At 37.1% G+C, this 24,222-nt stretch overlaps 2 protein-coding genes across 8 annotated transcripts; one reads left to right on the forward strand and one right to left on the reverse strand.

Annotated features, from left to right (window-relative positions):
* Positions 1–32: 32 nt before the first annotated feature.
* On the forward strand, positions 33–4,104 carry LOC131144815 (11-beta-hydroxysteroid dehydrogenase 1A-like). Its single transcript, XM_058093699.1, has 6 exons — positions 33–471; positions 622–814; positions 1,876–1,961; positions 2,098–2,229; positions 2,373–2,537; positions 3,646–4,104. Exons 1-6 carry the CDS (start codon positions 286–288, stop codon positions 3,874–3,876), a joined length of 993 nt encoding a protein of 330 aa, XP_057949682.1. The 5' UTR covers positions 33–285; the 3' UTR covers positions 3,877–4,104.
* An 84-nt stretch (positions 4,105–4,188) lies between these two features.
* LOC131144813 (protein BCCIP homolog) lies at positions 4,189–24,222 on the reverse strand. Of its 7 annotated transcripts, none has more exons than XM_058093696.1 (10): positions 23,817–24,182; positions 21,296–21,473; positions 21,046–21,119; positions 20,734–20,958; positions 20,113–20,322; positions 19,890–19,955; positions 19,695–19,784; positions 19,565–19,621; positions 12,213–12,334; positions 4,189–5,037 (listed from the first exon to the last, which is right to left on the reverse strand). In XM_058093696.1, the coding sequence occupies exons 2-9, from the start codon at positions 21,453–21,455 to the stop codon at positions 12,236–12,238; spliced, it is 981 nt and encodes a 326-aa protein (XP_057949679.1). In that variant the 5' UTR covers positions 21,456–21,473; positions 23,817–24,182; the 3' UTR covers positions 4,189–5,037; positions 12,213–12,235. The 7 variants fall into 7 exon arrangements, 6 of the variants coding, with proteins under 6 accessions (XP_057949679.1, XP_057949676.1, XP_057949681.1 ...); XM_058093693.1 differs by having other exon boundaries at positions 21,046–21,140; XM_058093698.1 differs by lacking the exon at positions 4,189–5,037 and adding an exon at positions 8,775–9,067 and having other exon boundaries at positions 23,817–24,222.

Consider the following 24,222-nt stretch of genomic DNA (forward strand, 5'->3'; position numbering starts at 1 on the left):
TTATATAATGGTACTTACAGTATCTCTGGTTTACCAACGAACTGTCAATAAACAACGGCCCCCCTTTCACCTTTCCCCTTTCCCCTTTCCCCTTTCCCCTTTCCCTTCCTATATAATGGTACTTGCAGTCCTAAGTCTCCAAGCAGCCATTACTGCAAAGGCTGCACTCGACATTGAGCTAGCTAGATCTGAAAATATATGAAGAAACTAAGTAGCCCACTAGCTTAGTTTGCTACATACTATATAGTTAATCTTTGTATTCAAATCAATTGAAGTCAGCCGAACATGGATCTTGTGGGTAGTTTCTTGATGAGTGCAATGACTCTTCTTGTGGCTTTGCTCTGCGTCTTCTTGGTCCTCCCTCCTTTGCTCCTCTACAAGTTCCTGGCTTCTGTCTTCAGACACTTCTCCAGCGAGAATATGAATGGAAAAGTTGTTCTCATCACTGGCGCTTCCTCCGGAATAGGAGAGGTTAAACTCCTCTCCACCCACCATTTACACACACACACACACACACATTTGCGTTGTGAGTTGCTCAAGAGCTTAATCTGTGGAAACAAAGTCTATGATAGCTTCACATAAGCTAATCTTTGGGTTTTTGCTTGGGTGGGTGTACTGCAGCAAATGGCTTATGAATATGCGAAGAAAGGAGCTTCGCTGGTGGTGGTTGCAAGGAGGAGGAACCTGTTGCAGCAGGTGGCGGCGAAGGCTCAGGAGCTAGGGTCGCCAGACGTTCTTGTCGCCTGTGCAGATGTATCAAATGCCGATGACTGTAAGGAATTTGTCGCAAAAGCAATCCACCATTTTGGGCGCTGTAAGCCTTTCGATTCATAGCCCTATCTCAAAGCTTCTATTCATGTTTCTTAATGTGCACTGTTTAATTTTGTGCAAGCAGGCATGCATGATGCATGGCACTGTTGTTTAATTAGAGTCTTGGGTTTGTGCCCCAAAAAAAAAAAAAAAGAGATTAAAATCTTGGGTGTCTTATTTCTAAATCTACAAACAAGTGACATTCCTAATGTAACCTTATTCCTCTAGTCTCGAAGAAGCTTAGAGTTTGAAGCTAGAAGTTGAATTGGTATAGTTCAAATAAAATACAATTCAAAATTACTGAATTTCATCTAAATCGATATAAAAACCTAAAATCCATACTACCAAACACAATATAATAATTTTACTAATTAATCACCTTCTCATACTTGTACCACGTCATACTTGTACCACGTATGATTGAGTTTGGAACATGGGTCTACCTGGATCTCTCATGTTTATTTAATTTATGTAGGCCATGTCTGGCACCACCCATTTTAAGGTGTTTGAAGTGGATTTGTTGCTCTAATAATTAGAATAAGAGAATTCATATTTGAAATTTTGTGTTCAAATGCATGAAGGAGCTTTAAATGAGACTGGAATGAATTTAACTAATGTTTCCTTAAATGATTATTTCCCACTGAATTAGGTCACCATTCGCTATTTAAGTCAATTAAACTAATACCCTACCTGTGTTTTGCTTAATTCCAACCGGCACTTTAATTGGCATTTCATATTATTATTATTATTATTATAAAAAGATAAGTGCATGGATTCATTCTCTAATTATTGCTTCTACATACTTTCTACTGATAACTACTAAAAACCGGTGTCCATAATTACCAAAAGCTACAAATTCACACACAAACCATGACTAGAATAATTAAATAAGAGGGAACATAAAAGGGCTCAAACTTTCATATATTTTTTACATGTTATTCCTAAAAAAATTATCATTGCAAATTGATAATTAAAGTGAATTAAATAGTACTCTTAATTTTGGACTATATATATATATATATATATATAATGTGGAAAGGGGCTTAATTATATACCTAATGACAGTGGATCATTTGGTGAACAATGCTGGGATCACTAGTATCTGCAAAATCAGAGATGTCACTGACGCCACAAATTTCACACCCATGATGGTAAACCTTCATTAGCTCCATACATCTCTCTCTCTCTCTCTCTCTCACACACACACACACACACAATAGAGGCAAGGGAATTAATTATCTGAGCTAATGGGGGCTTATGTATAAATTGTGATATTGAAGTGAACAGGATATAAATTTTTGGGGATCTGTTTACCCAACCTACTTTGCTATACCTCACCTGAAGAAGAGCAAGGGCAAGGTTGTCATCAACTCCTCAGTGACTGCATTCTTGAACCCTCCCAGAATGAGCTTCTACTGTGTAAATAATTCCCTAGCTTCCAACTCCTACCCTTCTCTATTTATTTTTCAACTTACTACGTACACAGTTTCCTGTAAGTATTTATTGCAGTTTGCTGTTTGGTAGTGTCTAGTCTTTTTTAAAAAATTGGGTTTGTTTTAAAGGCAAGTAAAGCAGCATTGATGAGCTTCTACGAGGCGCTGAGAAATGAGTTGGGACCTACAGTTACAATAACTATTGCAACTCTGGGCTTTGTTGAGTCAGAAATGACCCAAGGGAAGCATCTGTCCAAGCATGGGGTTATTGAAGTTAATGCAAAGCTCAGAGAGGTACGAGACATCGCACTTACCTAACCCCAAAAAAAAAAAAAAAATCCAAAAAAAATAAGACAACTGGGAGGTCTAAATATTGCCTAGGTTAATGATTACTCTGTACACTATGTGTGATAAAACAACCAAACAGTGCAAATAAATAAACTAAAACTTAAAACAAATAATGCACGCTGGCACGTGAGTTGTTCTCCCGAAGATGGTATTGACTTCCTATGCGTAGATGATGCCGACAAACATAGATCAAACCCAGATTTGCTTACAACAATCTTGTTCTATCGGCATGTGAACAGAAAGATACGGTGAACGGTCCAAATCGATAATATACGAGGAGATGAAAGAGATGATGTTGAGTGTGTTGCCCACTTGTCTGTTAATATATAAGCACTACATCCCTATATAGTGATAGAGACGCCCTTTAATGAAAGGAAGCATCTCTTAGAACATCTACCACGAACAAAATATCAAGAAGGAGATTATTAAAAGACACAAATTGGGAAATTTTTGAGAGATAAAATTGTAAAATTTAAATAGGCGAGGGTAATTTTGAGAAGTATGGAACTTCTCTACACGGTGTTTGTGTGTTAGGAAGTCTATTAATGGGTTTGGACCATAAAAGGGTAGCCTATCTCCCATTTCGGGAATATGGGACGTTCAATAATGCAGTTGTATCATAGCTCGAGGGTCATTTGGAGTACCAATCAAAATTAAGCAACTCAAACCTAACATTAGGGGTCCTATGGTATTGAGATATTTGTTTCAATCCTATATCCTTTCCCACATTGATCATTTCATTGAACCTGAAATGGAATCATTTGATCATCTCCTAGAATAATAGCCTTATAAGCACCTAGACAATGTTAAACACCACATTCATCAGTCAAACGTCAACATGCTCGACACTCATTGAGGGGATAGTTGAAGGTGTCCGTTGGGTCTTTTAATGGGCTTGGACCACAAATTGGCGGCATACTAGACCTAATGAACATGGACATCCTACGCTTGAGTTAGAGATCTAAATAGCTAAGCAGGTGTTTGCCGTTAGGGATGTAAAATACCTACCAGTCACACATAATTGATCGAGTCCAAAAATAATTCTGTTGTGCAGGTGATTAGGGGGTCATTCCCGATCATGAGCACGGGGGTGTGCGCAAAAGCCATTGTGGAGGGGGCATGCCGAGGAGAGAAGAATGTGACAGAGCCAGCATGGTGCAAGGTGCTGTTCCTACTCAAGGTACTCTGCCCAGAACTCATTGAATGGTACTACCGCAAGTCATACTTCACCAAATCAATCAGCACATATGGCAGCTCCACATCTACATCCTGGCTGGCCATATAGCAAGGAAACAAGCAAGCATCACCGATTCAAACCTCAATAATTTATTAATCCAAGATAGCTCTCGGATTTTTCATCTCACCATGGTCTTATTTCCTATATATAGTTAAATTTCAAAGAATTATTGCATCTCTATATGGTCAGTGATTCAAGATATTAGTTTTTATAGAATGGCATGATTGCTAGCTCCTGCTATCAGCAAGAAATAAAACAATATCACCGGATTCTATATATAGGGCATTGTACTGTTTGTGTCAAATGTTGCCAATAATCACTTGTATGTCTTTCGTCAAAATGTCCAAAACATTGATCCACAGTAAGAAAATGTTTTGTTTTGCAGGTGTAAGCTGCTCTTACTTTGCATTCTGCTCATTTGCAAATTAAACTACATTTTGTTCCTAATACCATTGTGTAGACAAAACTCTCTAAACCAACTCCCTAAATCAGGAAAACAACAAACCCTTAAAAGTACCTTATCCTTCAATATAAACCTAAAATAAAGTTCTGAATAAATTTCTTTAACATGCATTATTCTCCTAATGCAAAAAAAATGTCTTGCCGAGCACTTTGGGTGCAATGGAGACAAGTAAACAAGGGTTTGACAATTATTTTCCTACAAAACAAGGAAAAGGGGGCTTGGTGTATTGGTAGTTGAACCAACACAATAGAACCAACCCACCCTCATCCCCCATGGGAAGGCCTTCCCTTAAAATCTCACCTCCATTTGACAAGGCTTGTAACCCCCACACCTTGTCTGAAGTTTTTCCAGTCACTGCCCCTTCACAATCCCAAACTCCCTGGTGTCTACTCTTCACACTGCCACCAACAATAGAATCACAACCCCTCAATCTACCACCATCCAGAAAACCATCGCTGGAAGACCACCAGTGGTGCACATGTCCCAGATGCAGCAATGAACAGGTGAAACATTACCAGCATCGCATGCAACTTCTAGAATTGTGAGAAATTAGTTCCAGACGAGATCTTGATTTTCATTCTGAGATTTTGAGGCTGTTTGATAGGAAATTGAATTATTGTGTTCACTTCCATGACTAGTATTTTGCAAGAAATTGGACCGCTATTGTACCATTGACATTTTGGAGTGAGAATCCGCACTGCCAACACCCTATTTCAAGCTTCTTAGTGGTGTTTCCCTCGAAGAATCTGCAAGAAATTGAAGTAGAAAATTTGAGGAATCTCTTAAGACAACTAAAAGTGAGCATAAGGACCTTTCGGTAATATTGCATGAACCTACAATAAAGGAACTCAACAAAAATTGATTTAATGTTACTTACATAACTGGTATTTCTTTGAATTTGCATTGGCCCACATTTGCTCTCTAGTTAGAAAAAAATGAACTTATCTAGTTCCCACCCAGTTTGCAATTCTCAACAAATCCTAGGAGTCCTTCTGATTTTGATGGTTGCTCAAGTCCTCATTTTGGTCTTAGATTGGTTGGATGACAAGGAGAATTATTATAGTTGGCATGGATTGTGGACCTTGAGAGTATCTACTTTGCTAAATCAAAATTCTCGGTTTGGCAAAACAATATAGGCAAAACGTTGATAGGCACAAAAACTATCTTGGAGAATCACTTGTTTGCCTTATAGTCTGAACTGACAGGGAGATAATAAAAATTCTTGGTTTGACAAAGCAATATAGGCAAAAAGATGATAGGGACAAAGACTATCTTGGAGAACCACTTGTTACCTTATAGCCTAAAACGACAGGGAAAATATGCCCCATATATCTTAGTGAACCCTGTAATCTCAAGTAACTTTCTTCTAGTGTTGCTATTTATGACTTCAAATTAAGAGATCTCATGTATTGATGTGGTCTTAGTAAGGAACCTAAAGGGGTGATTTTGTTCAAAAGGGGTTGATAGATGAAATTTTTAGAAAGCAGCATATCATTTTATAAAATCTAAAATGCCACACCAGAGGCTTACCACATGGCTTTGGAAGCTCAGAGATCTCTCCAGCTACCTACCCATCATACTTCTAATGTTTAAAGAGTTCCAAATATATTAATTTCTGAGTTGTCACAAGGCAGTCATAACCCCACTCAAGATGTTCAATGTCAAGGATAAATAATCAAATATTAGTAGTGCTTATGCAAATTGTTGAATAATTGAATCTTGTGGCAGCATAAGTGATTTGTTATTCTGTATATTACTAGTGCATACTTTTTTACTCTTGCTGGACATGAGCCATGAATCTTCTAATCCAAAGAGGGTTTTCGACATGTCTTTAGTGACACTAAACACTATTGGTGCTTCTAGGCCAAAGATGGACCTTGACTTGTCATTGAACTTTTTGCTAAGAGTTGCAATGAACTTCAAGACGAGTAGTCACTTGCCAACTACTAGGACAAATATGCTGGTTGACACTGCTCTTCACCCTCAATTTCCATTTCTAACCCAATGACTGAGCAACAATTAGTTACAATAGAGTGTGTTCAATTTTTCTAGACTACTGTAATAGAAATTTCCGTATTTGGTGTGTCATCTTTCTAAAACCCAAAATTAACCTCATGTAAAATATTTTTTTCATTTGTTAAGAAAATAAACACTTAGGTATAAATGTAAAAACCCATTGCAATCCATGCTTAACCGTTCCTACAAAATTGGGAAGTAATTTTCCTTCTCCTTTAACCTCTTTGTTTAGTTTCCAAAATGCCCTTAAACTATTTAATTCTTTGTTATTTTTTCTATAATTTTTTGCATATTTTAAAAAATTGAGAACCGTAAAGTGCATGCCCATGGCTAATTTTTTAATAAAAAGAATATATATTAGATAGAAAGAAGAGAAGGTACAGCGTACGGAGACCAGCAGCCCACCATCATATAAAGACAGTTCCCAAAGGGAAAAAGCAAAAAGAGAACGCACATACACACACACACAAAAGATAACAAAATAAATCTATAAACAAGATTGACCAAGAAACCCCTTTTCAAAGCCTTTCCATCATAATTTTCTGAACTCTTCAAATTCACTAACTTCCTCTGACCCTTCACCTTTAAACTTTTGCCACCATCCAAGCAAACTTTATTTCCTCCAATATCACTCAACTTTAAATCCAATTTATCCAAAAGAATTTGAGCTTCCAACTCCTCTTTCGAAATCTCCTTCACTGGTGTAGATAAAATTTCATCCCTACATTGAAACTTATTTACCAACCCATCATAGTCAAAAATAAAAACTCCCTCCAAACCTTTCAACAGGGGTGGACTGACATTAGATAAATCCCCTATTTCATCGCAAGAATAAAAAATCTACCCATATTATTCTTGGATCTCATCCAATAACAAACCCCCACCACAATCAAAATCACTAATATCATCACTTTCTTGAGTCTGAAAAATCCCCCATTTCTTAACCACCATAGCTTTACTAATCTCATTCCTACTTCAACATTCTTCTTAGCATCGGAGACTTCAACAATACTGAACTCTCCATTAGAATCTCTCCTTATTGTTGAATCACCTTGACATGATTTCTCCTCCACTTAGTAAAAATGTGCCCTCATCCCTCACATATTCTCCCTCCACATCTTCATTAACCAATTCTAGTGAAACATTTTCATCATTCTAGAATATGGATTCAATGCACAATTCTTGAGTTGCCAATAGATTCAGATACACAAACATATATATATATATATATATATATAATGCATAATCTCTCAAGAAATCCAAGATTAACATTCTCTTAATAACATTTATGTTTTAAATATTAAATCTACAAGCAATTTTTTCTATATAAATCCAACCACCATTCAGTTTGTTCTACTTAAAAATTGGCCTCACAATCTGATGAATCCACCATTGCAGAGAGGCATTACAGCAGCTGAACCACTTTCCCCCCCTGCCTAGGTCACCTTGTTTTGAATCCGTACTCACTCTTGGGATAGGAATGAAGTTAATTTCCCTTCCAGTCCACGTGCACGTGAAAGGATTCTGTGAGGAAAGGAGCAGCTATTGAATCAACTGCTGCAATGGAAGAATCCCCAGCCAACCTGCTATCAGGAAGAGATGGTTTTCAGGGGTGGACCCCTATTCAATTCTACTTCCCATGTTCAACTAATTTAATTTAGTTTCTTCTTATTTTATGTTGTATTGTAATTTTTTGTTCAAATGCTCCACCGAAAACCCATTTCTTCACAATAATAAATTATAGATTCATGCCTTACTATTATATTTTTAGCTCTTATGTTGTACTGTAATTGTTAAAGTGCACATCCTCCTTCCCAAGTTCAAGTAATTCAACTCAATTTCTTTTTATTCCTCAATATTAATTGCGTGTTACATTATGTTTTGATTCTTTTCTCAAAAGTTGGACTAGCTGATGAACCTACAATTGAAGAGAACCAGTCCATTACAATTGTCGATGTTAAAGTAGGCTCCAAGCCATTTTCATGTAATTTAATCAATTTATTCTTATTTCTATGCAGTTCAGCAACCACAATAAAATCAATGAATATCATCAATAGAAAATTTTAAAAAATCCTAATCATGAACAATCCATAAGAATAAAATCCCAAAAATGCACTAGTATGCTTCTAATGAATGAAGGGATCAGGGAAAAACACGCAACAAAGAGAGACTTGAACAATTGAAATGCTTTAAAACTATCTTGCACAACAAAATTCCAGTAGGGTTCGTGCTCTGCCTCACGTGTGATGGTATTTTCTCCTTCCCTCGGATCCCCTAATGGAAGGACCCAGAAGTCTTATTTATAATCTAAAACTAAACTAAAATCATGAAAAGGACTAGGGGAATGGGGGGCAAGGGTGATAAACATATCTTTGAGACATGGAAATTTTAAATTAACTTCATAAATTGCATGGTTGTTTGCATTTCTTTTTGTGTGTTGAATGAACTTATGCCAAGCATATAGCACATTATTTAAGTGGAGATCAATGAATACTCTATAAATTAATAGATATAGGAGTTTTAGTATAATTATTGTTGAGAGAGAGGCTTGGATTAAATGAAACTATGAGAGTGCATGCCAAAATATGAACATGTGAGTTTGGGGCAAAAATGTCAAAACAAAAGAGTGCCCAGCTGAAGCCAAGAAGAGACACCTGGCAGCACACTTTAGAGCCCCTGGCAGCAAGCTGCTGCATTCCTGTTTTGCTGCTTCCAACTAAAGCAATACCAGCAACAAAATAGTATAACTGCTATCATTTTCTGCAAATCATAGTTCCAGAGAGAGAGAGAGAGAGAGAGAGAGAGAGAGTGAGTGAGTGAGTGAGTGAGAGAGAGAGGAAAGAGGAGAAAGGGGCAGAAGCAAAGAATTCTGCAGCAGGGAAAAACAGAAAATTAGAGCATCAATGTAAATTACAGATGCTAATAATCAAGGTAGGCCTCCTTAATCTTCATTTATTCATCTAAAGATTTTTGGTTGAAATGGAATTTCTCAAGGAAAAGGATACAAACATTTCCATAATTGAACCTTAATCAGAAAGGACTTGTAAGATGTTCATCTACCAATTAGTATATATAGCAGGGCATGTGTTTTCCCTGTTTTTCGTAGCTGCACATTATTATTTAAGTAGATGGGAAGTTTATTTGCTATGGCTATTGGTCTGCAATAAAGATTGTTGTTTGTTTACAATGGCACAATCGTGTGCATGCATATTTATTGAATTCCTATTACCTGAAATAAATGGATGCATTGTAGCATTGTGTGCTACATGTGCTTGTGTGGAATATGATCAGGTAGGGATCATGACTTGCTTTGGTGAAAGGCCTAAACCTCAGGAGGGTATTTCCACTTATGTGGTGGGTGGCCAAGCTAGAAATTGACACTTGTTTGATATTTTACTAATATGTTGAAATAATGTTGACGTGTGGTTGGACGGCTCATGATAGTAATCCTAGATAAAGAGATTTGTTAGCAAGTTGAGCATGTTCATGAAAATAGCTATATGCAAACATATAAAAATCACGTCTTAAAGTGGTGGGTCCTTGTGAAAAAAAAGAGTAGATTAAGGATGTCACTGAGCTTGAGGTTGCTCACCCTATTCCCTTACAATTTCAGGTTCAATAGGATTGAAGGAAAGACACACTTGCTGAGTCTTCCACTATCTTTTAAGACATGTATTACAAGTTAGCATGAAAATACAAAGCATGTGTTTTGTTGGTGAACATATTGGTCCATGAAGAATGGAATAGGACTAGCCTGACTTGTGCAAACAATGTTGTATGAAGTGAGTAAAGCTCAACACAAAAAGCTTGGTGAATGTAAATCTTCTTTTGATTGTATCATGAAATACACACCACACACATACAAAGTTACAAATGTACATACATACACCTAGAGTTTCTAACAAATGCCCTTTCTATGGCTTATTGCTTATACTTAAACAATTAGTTTCACAAAATTGTGTCTTTCCTAGACCTAGTGCCTTTATCATAATTTGGATGTATTCACGTCCGGATGCCTACATAAATAGGGATGTGACAGCAAGAGTGGTGCAGGGTTGATATGTCTCTTATACAGGTTTCAATTAAGAATTTAGTTGATATTCAAAATGCCTCTACAAGGTGATGCGGGACAGCATCAAGGATTCACAACCATGAGAGAATGCAGGAGAGGAGAACGGAAAAAGAAGGACGAGGGAAGAGAGGAGATACAAGGAGGAATCGCACATTCACTTTCAAATTTCAAATTCAACAATCAACTCCTGCATACTTTCACACACACTATTTGTAAGAAAGCCTCTAATACATGAAATCACACACTTACCCTTAAAGCTAGACGAAATTACAAACCAATCTTAAAATACGCAAAAACAAAAAAATAAGCCCCAAAGCACATAATCCTACACTAATTAAACTAAACATACATTTAACTAACAATTAAACCTAACAATTTCTTGACCCAACTCTTCTAAATTATTCTCTAACAAGGATCTTTTCAAGGTCTTGCTACTTGTCCTACACCAAATCTCTCCCAATTAGAAAAAATTCAGCCTCAAATTTTGAGATGTTAGCAGATCAAAAATAAAAAGCAAACTTGGCCTTTTCAAAAGCCGACGTTACAGTGATGCAAGACATTCCATTGGCAGCACTATAGACTTGAAATAAGAATTGGCATCAATTAACACATCAAGAATGACAAACTCGACAATAGGAAGGTTTAAAAAACTTTGGATGTTTTCAAACACATGCATTTCAGGTTGAGTGGCAGATTCTTTGTGTTGGTTGGCTGGTAGAGCGGGCTTCAAAATGATCCTCTAACCATTATAGTGGAAGACATTGTTCTTATATCCTTGAGTCACTCATATGCAACTTCATCCAAATGGGCGACTATTTTGTAATGTTTGGTGTGATATAATACCCATGAAAATTGGCCATGTACTCTTGGTTCTCCTTCTTTGGATGATTCCTTTCGCTCAACAAGTGGGTGTTCCTCACACTACTTCATTCATGCAATTGCTCTACATAGGAGCATCCACCCATCCATTGGTCTCATGCAATCATCCTTACATTTTTATTACTCCTAGGAGGGTCATCCCTACATGGGCATATTTGCATTTATTGATATAATCAAAAAGTTCATTGATGCAGGACAGCATCAAGGATCTGCAGCCATGAGAGAATGTAGGAGAGGAAGAGGAGGAGGACTAGGAGGAGGAGGAGGAGGAGGAGGAGGAAGAGGAAGAGGGAAGAGAAGCGAGAGGAGATACAAGGGGGAGTCACTAGTTCACTTTCAAATTTCAAATTCAATAACCAAGTACATGGCTTTCACACACAATTTATAAGAAAACCTCTAATACAAGAAATCACATCCACAAACTAGATGAATTACAAATAAACCCTTAAACACACAAATATTATAAATAAGCCCCCAAAGCTCATAATTCTATACTAATTAAGCTAAACATACACTTAACTAATAACTAAATTAAAACTTTCTTGACACAGTTCTTCTGAATTATTCTCCAACAAGATTTTCCAAAGGTCTTGCTTCTTGTCCTACATCACAAGGTTAATTACAGAAGAGGATCTTTTTTTCCAAATTAATTTAACTTAAATCCAAACTGTTTGACTGGAAGATTTAAAAATAATACAATTTTATACATGTGGACTCGATGCAATTAAGCTTGAGAGGGTGTTGGCCAAAGGATAGGGTCCCTACAGCCCCACACAGACCGAAAACAAAACCAAATTTCAACTACAATGCCCATAAAAACAAAAAAAAAAACCTACAAAAATGTGGACACCAGAACTAGGAATCCACGATGCTATAAGCACAAGAAAAATATGACTCAGATAAATAAAATAAGAACTCTAGTAGCCTTGTAGATAGAAAAGGAAAACAAGGTACTTGTACGTTGCTGCTTGATAGCCTTACGGTTCATCTATCAAAGACCGCAACTGTTGTCGAAATGTTGATATTTTATCTGCTTCAACAGCCATAACTAGACCCATTAACCTGTAATTTCTATGCTGCAATAGTTGTTAACAAAAGAACAAGAACATTCAGTCATAAAGACCACAATCTGAAACAGCAAAGCTGCAAAGGAAATCCAATACATCCAAAACAACATTTTAAAAATTATAATCATAAACAACATGAGCTTTAAGCATTTCATCCACTTTTTGGCATAAGTAAAACACAATAGTACACTCTCAAGTCTCTTTGCACCAAACTAAACTTGTTTTGGTAATGCTACTAAACATTACAATAATTAGAATACTCCTTGTATAAAAAAATGAAATATAAAAGTGTAATGGGGAGGGGGGAACTAGATGTTAGTTTTAAAATCTTTACTGCATGCATCATTGAATATAAGACTTGGAAGGTACTAAAAATGAAATATTAAAGATCACATTCTTCACATTTGTACAATCTTTGATTATACAATTTGGGGTGGGGGGGAGGGGGGGAATCTAGATGTTAGTTTTAAAATCTTTACCTCTTACATAATTGAAAATAAGACCTGGGAGGTATTAAAAATGAAATATAAAAGAACACATTCTTCACATTTGTACAATCTTTGATTATACAATTTGCTAGAACCTTGAAAACAAAAAAAATGTAAAAGTCATATTTACCTCTAACATCTATCAATATGAGACTGGGGACGGTATAATTTCAATCATGAGCAAGAGGATTTTAAAAAATGGCACTGGCACCACACGTGTACACCCAAAAAAATGAGAGATGTACACTACATGTAGGTAGACCAGACCATGGACTGAGCAACCTGCCCAGCCCAATAATTGGTTGGGACAGGCCCTAGTATTTGCAATTGCAGTAAACAATATGGAAGAAAAAAAGGAGGGTCAGAGCATGGCCAATTTTATGGAGGTAGGCCTGGACAATGAAGCGAGGCCCAATGGAAGCACCACACCAGGTCTGAGGCAAGGCAATTTTTGTTAATCTAATGGCTTGGACTAGTTTGGCCCAGTCCATGCTCAAGCCAACAAACAGGGAAATGCATGGATATGCTATTGTAGTTGTGTTAAAATCCCAATCCCAAGTATCATTGTAAATAATACACAAATTAGGAAAGTGGGTAAATATAGGCGATTTGATTTTATTCAGTAAGGGGATTGTTTCCTTGTTCAAGATAGGTAATAGTATTATATATTGGGATGTACATATGAACATGCTTATGCTTGAATAAAAAGATTCAAAGCTTCCGCTTACATGGTATCAGAGCTAGGGTTTATCAACCTTAGCTAACCATGGCCAACGGCACCATCAACAGCAGAGGGTTGACCTCTTCGGCAAATATCGACGGTGACTCAGAGGCCACGTCCGTTGGAGGTTCGAATGGGCTAGATAACACAGCCTTTCCACTCTCATTAGAGAAATTAAACGTAAAAAATTTCCGTGAGTGGGCTCAATCCATAAAATTGGTGATTGAAGGAAAAGGGAGGCTAGGTTATCTTACCGGCAAACGAAGGAAACCAGACTCCACCGACGTCGTAGCCTTGCAAAAATGGAGGTCCGAGAACTCCATGGTCACTGCTTGGTTCGTCAACTCGATGCAGCCGTCAATCGAAAAGGTCTACCTGTTCTTGCCAACGGCGAAGGACATCTGGGACGCCGTTCGTGAGACATACTCCGACGTCAATAGTTACTCGCAAGTCTTTGAAATCAAGACTCGATTGTGGCAAATGAAGCAAGGTGAGAGAGGAGTTACCGAGTATTTCATGGAGATGACCCATCTCTGGCAGGAGCTCGGCCTGGGCATCGACGAGGAGTGGGAGTGTTCCGGCGACAGTACACGATACCGAAGGAGACTCGAAAACGAAAGGGTCTTCGAGTTTCTCGCCGGCCTAAACCGAGAACTTGACGACGTGAGGGGACGCATTCTTGGCTGGCGACCTCTTCTTTCCACCCGAGAGGTCTTCGCAGAGGTTAGGAGGGAGGAGAACAGGAGGCGTGTGATGCTGCCCCAAAATGATCGTGTTGGGTTGGATCATCTACCCGTACCTGTATCTGCCAAAAAATTAGATGGGCACACTAATGGGCTTGATGTTTCGGCCCTTGTATCAAAAGGCCCAGGGGGATCCGGTCAATGACCACAAAAAGGTAAATTATGGTGCAAACATTGCCGAAAAACAGGTCATTTAAAAGATACCTGCTGGGAGATTCATGGAAAACCGGTAGATTGGAAGCCGAGACAACACCAAAAAAATCATGGGTACCAGGCTAGCTCCGACGGGTCAACTGAAAAATTACACGGAGAAAAAATCAATACTTCTTCAAGTAGTACATTCAGTCTTGAATAGTAAGATCAGCTGTATAAAATGTTTTCATCAATTCAAACATCGGGTCGGTCTTCCTCTAGTTCCCTAGCTCACCGAGGTAATTATCTGTCGGCTTTAAATACTACATCCTATTACAAATCTCCATGGATGATTGACTCAGCTGCAGCTGATCATATGACTGGTTTTTATCAATGGTTTTCATCCTACTCACCATATGTTGGGAATTTAAGAGTAAAAATTGCATATGGCTCTCTCTCACCAATTGCTGGAAAAGGAAGTATTCGCATATCTGACTCCATAACTTTACAATCTGTCCTACATGTTCCCAAGTTATCTTGCAACCTGTTATCCATCAGTCAGTTAACAAAAGACTCAAATTGTTCTGCTAAATTTGTTTCCTCTCATTGTGTTTTTTAGAACCTATCATCGGGGAAGATGATTGGCACTGCTAAGACGTATGAGGGACTCTACTACTTTGAGGAGGCAAGATTGAGTGAACTATGTAATACTACAATTTGTGATTCTGCATCTATTTTTAGAGATAGTGAACTTTTGTTATGGCATTCAAGGATGGGTCATCCTTATTTCCAATATTTAAAATGTTTGTTTCCTTTGTTTGTTCAAATAAACTGTCTTCTGAGTTTCAATGTGAAGTGTGTGAACTTGCAAAACATCGTTGTACTTCTTTCCCATCATCCATATACAAACCATCTCACTCATTTACTATGTTTCACAATGATTTGTGGGGCCTTTCACGTTCTCTCAATCGAAAATGATTCGTTACCTTTATTGATGACCATACTCGTCTTTGTTGGGTCTACTTAAAGACAAACCTGAAGTCCGCTCCTTTTTCATTAGTTTTCATTCCATGATTCATACACAGTTCCAAACTCATATTCAAATTTTACGTACTAATAATGGTACGGAATATTTCAATACTATTCTGGGAACTTATCTTCAAGAAAATGGGATTGTTCATCAGAGTTCTTGTGTGGATACCCCTCAATAAAATGGGGTTGCTGAACGAAAAAATAGACATATACTTGAAGTAACCCGGGCATTAATGTTCACTACCAATATGAAGCATTATTTTTGGGGCTATGTCATCTTAACAGCCACACATCTCATTAATCGTATACCGAGTCGAGTTCTTTCCTTTGTCACCCCTCTTCAGAAATTCCAGGAACATTTTCCTACCTCTCAACTCATCTCCAGTCTCCCGCTGAAAATCTTTGGTTGTACTGCTTTTGTTCATGTTCATGCACACCACCGAGATAAATTGGATCCTCGTGCCATTAAATGTGTCTTCCTTGGTTATTCTCCTACCCAAAAAGGCTACAAATGCTATGATCCAGTCTCCAAAAGACTGTTTGTTAGTCTTGATGTTACTTTCTTTGAAACCACTCCTTATTTCTCAAAGCCCTCTCTTCAGGGGGAGAAATGGAGTGAAGATCGGTTCTTTGGCCTCTTTACTACTGAGTCTACACCAGCACCACTCATTGAGCCTCCTGTTGCTTCATTCCCTGACCCATCTATCGAGTCTTCCATTGCATTACTTCCCGACCTGCCAAACACAACAGAACACTTAACCTCAGGGGGAGATACAGGAAAACAAAACAATGCAGACATACTTGTTTTACTCAAGAAAGCCAAAAACAAAGAACAGGGAGAATCTCATAGTTGAGGCACCAAGAGCGTTGGAACCGGTGATGGCTCCGAATAACCATGAGCCCACGCCTAGTCCCGATCTGGTAATTGAGCTTTCTTCTGATAATCCTGTACCTGATGATATCAATTTACCTATTGCAATCAGAAAACAAACCAGGTCATGTACTCAATACCCTTGGTCTAAATACATGTCTTATAAAAGCTCGTCTACAGGATATCGTGCGTTTGTCTCTAACCTTGACAAGATGAAAATGCCAAAGAACATTCAGGAAGCTCTAGAAATACCTAAATGGAGAGAGGCAGTCATGGAAGAAATGCGAGCCCTAGAAAAAAATGGAACTTGGGAGTTAACAAATCTACCAAACGAGAAGAAACCAGTGGGTTGTAAATGGGTTTTCACAGTGAAATATAAATCTGATCGAACAGTTGAAAGATATAAAGTTAGACTTATTGCAAAAGGTTTTACACAGACTTATGGCATTGACTATACGGAGACATTTGCACCAGTGGCAAACTTAAATACAGTTTGAGTTCTCTTGTCCTTGGCAGTCAACTTAAATTGGCCGCTACAACAACTTGATATTAAAAATGCTTTCTTAAATGGAGAGTTGGAAAAAGAAGTATACATGACTATACCACCAGGATTCAGTGGGAAAGATGAAGAAAACAGGGTGTGTAAACTCAAGAAGTCCTTGTATGGACTCAAACAATCTCCCAGAGCATGGTTCGACAGATTCGTAAAAGTGATAAAGAATCAAAGTTATCGACAAGGGCAATCAGATCATACACTGTTCTTCCAACAGTCTGAAAAGGGTAAGAGAACAATACTAATAGTGTATGTTGATGATATAATTCTTACTGGTGATGATACTGTAGAAATGGAGAGATTGAAGAAAGTTCTAGCTGCTGAATTGAAGTTAAAGACTTGGGATAAATGCGGTATTTTTTGGGCATGGAAGTGGTGAGAACAAAAAAGGGAATTAGTGTTTCTCAGCAAAAGTATATTACTGATCTCCTAATTGAAACTGGCATACTGGGATGCAAACCCAGCGAAACCACGATGGAAGCGGTAAAGAGAGCTGAAAACTGTGGAATACCAGTGGAAAAGGAGAGGTATCAGAGATTGGTTGGTAAGCTAATCTACCTATCACATACTAGACTAGATATTGCATTTGCAGCCAATGTAGTAAGTCAACACATGCATTCACCAAAAGAAGCCCACTTAGATGCCGTGTACAAGATCCTTAGATATCTCAAGGGATCCCCGAGAAGAGGACTTTTCTTTAAGAAATGTGAAAGCAAGAAAGTAGAGATCTTTACGGATGCAGATTGGGTAGGATCAGTGGAAGATAGAAGGTCCACCACAGGTTATTGTACATTCGTCTGGGGAAATCTGGTAACTTGGAGAAGCAAAAACAAAACGTGGAGGCTCGTAGTAGTGCTGAAGCTGAATTCAGGGCAGTCGCTCAAGGGATAAAGGACTGTGATTACGAAAACTCTTGGAGGAATTACAGGTTCCTGTGAACTTTCCTATCAAACTCTATAGTGACAATAAAGCAGCTATCAGCATCTCTCTTAATCCAGTTCAACACGACAGGACTAAACATGTGGAAATAGATAGACACTTCATCAAAGAGAAAATTGAAGATGGGATTATCTGTATGACATACGTACCTACCAAGGAACAAACTGCAGATATTTTCACTAAAGGGTTGGGACGACAAAACTTTGAGGATCTCATCAGCAAGTTAGAAATGATTAATATTTATGATCCAACTTGGGGGGGAGTGTTAAAATCTCAATCCCAAGTATCATTGTAAATAATACACAAATTAGGAAAGTGGGTAAATATAGGGGATTTGATTTTATTCAGTAAGGGGATTGTTTCCTTGTTCAGGATAAGTAATAGTATTATATATTGGGATGTACATATGAACATGCTTATGCTTGAATAAAAAGATTCAAAGCTTCCGCTTACAAGTTGCCAACTATAGGTGTGGCTCAGGAATACAAAAGAATACAATACAGAATATTTTTTCAGTGGGATATCTAATGGAAGAATGGAATCCTAACCCCATTTCTAATATGCCTTTCTCTATCAGCAAACAAAGTATGTCAGCTATTTCACTTATTAAAAGATAATAAAACTAGAAAAAAAATTTTCGACCTTCCAAACTTGCAAAGCAGATTGAAAAAGAAGTTGCCTTCTCGCAAAGGAAACAATGTGAAGGGAAAAAAAAAAAAAAAAACCCATCCAACTCTTCCCAAACAAAAAAATAAAGGGGAAAGAAAAGAAGAAACCACCCAACCCAAAAGAAAAAATATGCAAATCATACTGTTTTTCTTTTTTCCTTTTCTATTAAACCTAGGCTTGAACAACTCTAAAGATTCATCTTTTGAGGCACAAGTCTGACCGAAAAAGTGGACTTGTTAAGAATCTGTGAGAAGTTGGGAGCTGTCAGCATGAAATGATATTATTGCCCGAGCTTTTCAACTTTCATCCCACTATTTATGAAGGAAAAAATAGACAATTTACAATTATAATATAGTCAATTCTTTTCCAAGAAAACGAGTCAATAAAACTCATTTAAAATTCTGTTCATTCCAAGCAGCGTTGGATTTCTATGTGAACTGCATTCAGTTGAATTCCATTTATTTATTTCTTTATTTTTCAAGGAGGCAAGACTGAATATATTAAGCTCAAGGAAATATTATAAAATAAAATAAAAAAAAGGTGGAATACAAATCTGCCTCAGTATACCATCACAACCATTCATACTAGGCTTCTTGATTCTTGAGGCTCGCGACCTTGCCTTTTACAACAAACAAAATAGTATGAATTAAAAGCTAATATCAGCAACTATATTTCCACGGTTCAAAAGATGTATTGCTCTCCATATTGGCATCTTCCACCTGGATAGATCAGTTTGCAGATCATAGAATAGAAAGAATTACAAGGATTCAAGTCTGAACTCCAACTCAATATAAATTCACAATAATTTAAAGCCCAGTATAAATTTTAGTTGAAGCATGTAAACTTTATTTGAGGCATACAGTCGGGGGAGGAGGAATTTAAAAAAAAAAAAATTTTGTATGAAAATAATTTTAAATAGCAATATAAAAACGCTAGCATCCAGCAATGAGGGGGGAAAAAAAAACTGAAAGCGAAGCTGTAAATTTTTAGAGAAAATTGAAACTATAAAATGCAACAGCAGCATGAGTAACGAGTCGATAAGAAAAGGCATTGCCAACATATCATGATAGCCTTAAAGCACTACTACTAACCTCAGAACTAGCAAGCTGCTGCTTGTGCAAGGAAAAACTGAAGGACCATGTGCTGAGCTGAAATGCATTCAGAGCAATTGAGTAAAATACTCAAGACGTGGTAAAACTATGAGACAATCATATACTGTACCTTGTGAAAAATTTCATCTTCAGCATTAAAATATACTATTGACTCATCACTGCAACAACTTGCCCCTTTCTTCTGGTCTGCATTCTTATGCTACAGTTCCACATCAAGAAATGAAAACATTAAACCCAAACTTGGAATTGGATTATTTAACATCAATTTGAACAATGAGCAGGAGGAAGCGCTATAATAGCATACCTTGAGGATTTTACCAACCAGTAGATAAAATTTAAAGCAAAAGGAGTCACGAAGCTCTTCTGTTGGCTTCAAAAATTCAAACAATAGAACATAAATTTCAAGTTAAAATCCTTTCTGGCTTTCCAGAGCATGCACACACTTGCATACACACACACAAGCATGTGCTCATGGGCATGCATGCAAACACACACAGCGTCGTATTAAAACTGTATTCTCTTCTAACCTCATCTTCGGTGGCCCATGAGATCTCATCAAATATGGCATCATAAAGAGGTGGCAGAAGCTGGGGAGGAAGATTACTAACACGCTGAGAAACTAAAAGACCAACATCATGCGCTTGCTTCCCCAGCAGTGATCTCAGGTCATCTGCTACATCCTTGTTCTGGCATACTTTGAGCAGATATTCCTTGACCTCTGTAATACATTTATGATTCTGAAAAGCCAAAAAAAAAAAAAAAACATCTGAGCCAGTGCAAGTGACTGAATATAAGATTCAACGGACGAGGGAAATAGTATTAGGTTCTATAATTTTAACACCAGTAAAACGCCACATAGCAAATAAAACTGTGCCCCTCTGGTTAGGGAGCTGCAACCATATCAATGAAAAGAAAAAATAAATTCAAGAAGTTGCCCCACGTTTCTTGAAATGACAGCAGCAGCTTACCCAGGTATGTAACCAGGCTAACTGGCAAACAGTCATAACAATTTAAGACAACATTGTAGAGGGACAAATACCAAGGGATATGCCTTGCAGAACTGTATGATGGAAGCATCAAATTCACGAATAAGGTTACAAAGATATGGTGGAATTAGTAGATGGAATTAGATGTGTCCGTTTGCTTGCCTTATATCTCCCCAAGTTAAGAATAGTAATGAAACAGAAAAGTCCATCATCTTCTGCATCCTCTATTTTAACAACCGTCCCTACTGTGCTCTGTCCCAAGATCAAGTCTACAAAACTGCTCAAATCCCATTGTGTATCATCAAGGTAAGTCTGCAGCAAGATTTTAACTCCATGGAAGTCACTGGGTTTTGGATCAAAGAAGGCAAAATCTGCTTGGATAACACCCTTCAAAAAATATGTATCAAGTTTCCATTAAAATCATTAAAGATATAGATTATTTTATATTAAATACCACCAAATATTGGAGCTTACTCCAGACACTTCCTCGTCAGAAGACTCATACTGTTCACTCTCCTCTTCCAAATCATGCCTCATATATCCATTGCCTGAAAGTACAGGGTTATCTTCTAAAAAATGCAAGAAAATTTATTAAGGGGGACTAAAATTTTTACAGAAAGAGTTAAGTATCATCTTACAAAAAAATAATATTAAAACATATTCTGAAAAAAATTAAAAAAATTAAAAAACTATAGCTTAAGAAGGACTGCCCTAACAAATTAACCTGCAGAGTGGAGAGGTGATTTCCTTTCAAAGCTTGGATGATGCATGTAGCATTTGAGCTTGTAAGCAGAGGCAGCTAGAGCAATTGATCGAGCAAATGGGGAGAAAGTGATAGGCCGAGATTTCAACAACAGGGAGGCCCTTGAATGCTTTCGTGGCATCTCCTCAATGCAGGCAATCTGGATATAAGCATCAAGTCAAGTCTTTGAGTTAGGGGCATGACTGATATGCAAACTTTTGCATATGCTAAACAGTTAACATGGACAGCAATCAAGTGTACAATGTGAGATTATAAGCATATGTACAAGAGACGAGAAAAAAACAAGCCCCCCTAGTAGATTCTATATATATATATACACACACAATTACATATACACAACTACATATACATTTACATATACACACACAAAAGAAATACATAAAGAAAGAGAATAGAGAAAGTTACAACCTAAGAGAGGACAAGAAAGCTCGATAGCTCAAGAAAGCTTGTTAAGGTTTCTTACTAAGTGTTTTCATGGTATTCCAATTATATATTCTCTCATTATCATGCCCAGAAAGCAGAAGGTGTATGCCATGCAAGGACTAGTCTTTTAGGATAATTTTACGTACATTGTTCTTTTTTTATCTCATTGACTGTTTCAACAACTTCCTTTTTCTCTAAAACATTTTGTTGTTTTTGCTACTTACGATTATAAATTTGATAAAGAAATTACCAATGCTCAGGTTTCATTCAGGCTCTCAATAAAATATTTAATGCCTAGGGCATATTTGAAGGTGCAAGTCTGCCTATAGAACTATCATATAATGCTCAGATTAATGATTGGCTCTAAAACATCATTTGTTGTGCACAGGAATGGTAGAAAAGTGTTAGAACACAAGAGCAAGCAAATTCAAAATCAAATTGCCGTTCTTTTTACAAACAAACAATCTTTATTCAAACATTTTGATGGCTGATAAGTGGAGGAACTTGCCTGCAAATGAAAGAGGTCACAGTTGAGAAAGCAGGGGCACCAGCTACAATGTGAACCTTGCACGGCCTGGCAAAACAAAGCCCAATCGGCTATTTCCCACAACTCTCAGAGAGAGAGAGAGAGAGAGAGAGAGGGATTTCTGGAGGCTGTGCAGCAAAGACAATGCTAAAAAAGAGAAAAAGAATCTATGTTTGTGTGTTTAGGGCTTTGAAAAACCAAATTAAAACTAAAACCGAAAGCCAAATTTTTATATGCTTTGTTTTGCTACTTTTTATAATCGTGATTTACGATTCTCTATTTTTAAAAATTTTCAAAAAATTATAAAAAAAAAATAACAATGAATTAAATAGCATAACAGTATTTTGGAAACTGAACAAAAAGGTTAAAGAAAAAGGAAAATTACTTTCCAATTTTTAAAAAATAGTTGAACATGAATTATAAAGGTATTTTGAAAACTAAACCAAGAGATTAAAAAGAAAGGAAAACTACTTTCTAATTTTTTAGGTATGGTTAAACATGAATTGTAATCTGTTTTTTTTTTTTTTTTCACACTTGCACCCTTAAATCAATAAATGAAAATATTCTTTACATGAGGATAATTTGGGATTTTAGAAAGATGACACCGAAGAGGAAAATCCTCTTTGTGGTAGTATAGAAATTATTAATTTATAGAAAAACAAATGAAGAGAGACTTTGCCTACAGAATCCCTTGTACCATTAGTTACTGGCATGACTTTGGGTGTTCCACGAATAATACCATTTATTTAGGTTAATAATTTGAACGTACTAACAATTAAATTTTAATAAATTTTAGTGTGACGTAAGGATGAAATGCAAAAAATTACACATTTATAAAAATAATTACCCACAAAGAGGTATTAACTAGATGTTTGGTACGTAGAAATGAAATGAAACTGAGAGGAATGCAATGGAATTTTTCACTTGGTTTCATCATGCTTTCCATTCAAATTTTCATATCATTCCTTTCCTTTTCCATTCCATTCTGTAAACCAAACATGTCATTAAAATTCTTTAAAATTTAATTTGGTAAGGAATGTTTTATAGGATATTCCTAATAACATTAATTAAAATTTTATATCAATTGGAATTTCTAATAATAAGATTCTCAAATCAATCAGGATTCTATTTAGTGTTTGTTAGTTGGAATTCCCCAAAGAGTGGAAAATATTAAGAGAAACATTAAGAATGGAAAACATTAATGTTTCTTAGCTCATGATTTGGGATTTGTGCTGAAGCCCTGTGTTCTGCTATCAGTGTTATTTGGAACTTTGAAGTAAATTTTTTAGTCAATTTTTCCTATTTTAAGTTGTTTAGTTGTTGTCTCTATACAACAGTTGTTTCAGCACAAGGGGCTGAGATGAGTTTCACAGAAAATTGAAACTAACAAAGCAATGATTGAGTCTTTTGATTTACCAAATTTTGCATACACATCATCAGTAATGACTGAATGTTCAAATTTTTCTTTCTGGTTAAAAGTCATCCTTGAAAGAAAAAGACAAAGGAAAGTTGAACAGGATGACAACACAGTACCTACTGATGTTGGATGGAAGCAGCTCCAGTACTATTCATATATGGAGTACTTAAAACCTGTTATTTTAAAAGATCAATGAGGAACTTTTGAAGCAGTGAGCGATGGGCGGCAAATCGACGACGGCGACTGTGAAGGCGTGAGCGGTGAGCGATGGGCGGCGAGTCGGCGACGGCGACTACGATTTTGCGAGGTTGAAAATGAAACCCTAAGTGCCCAAAATCTGCTAAACGAAATTGATGAAGGGATGAACTGACGAGTGAAATGGCGCTCTGTGAATGAGAAATTGAGAATCGCGTGGGCACTGCAGTGTCGCAGTGGACTGACTTGGCTGTTGCTGCTGTGTTGCCGTGATGGGCTTTAGGGGCTTTAGGGCATTAAGTTTTAAGTTTTTTTTTTTTTAACCCC

Source organism: Malania oleifera, chromosome 12 (assembly GCF_029873635.1).
Source record: "Malania oleifera isolate guangnan ecotype guangnan chromosome 12, ASM2987363v1, whole genome shotgun sequence".
In the NCBI taxonomy this organism is placed as follows: domain Eukaryota; kingdom Viridiplantae; phylum Streptophyta; class Magnoliopsida; order Santalales; family Ximeniaceae; genus Malania; species Malania oleifera.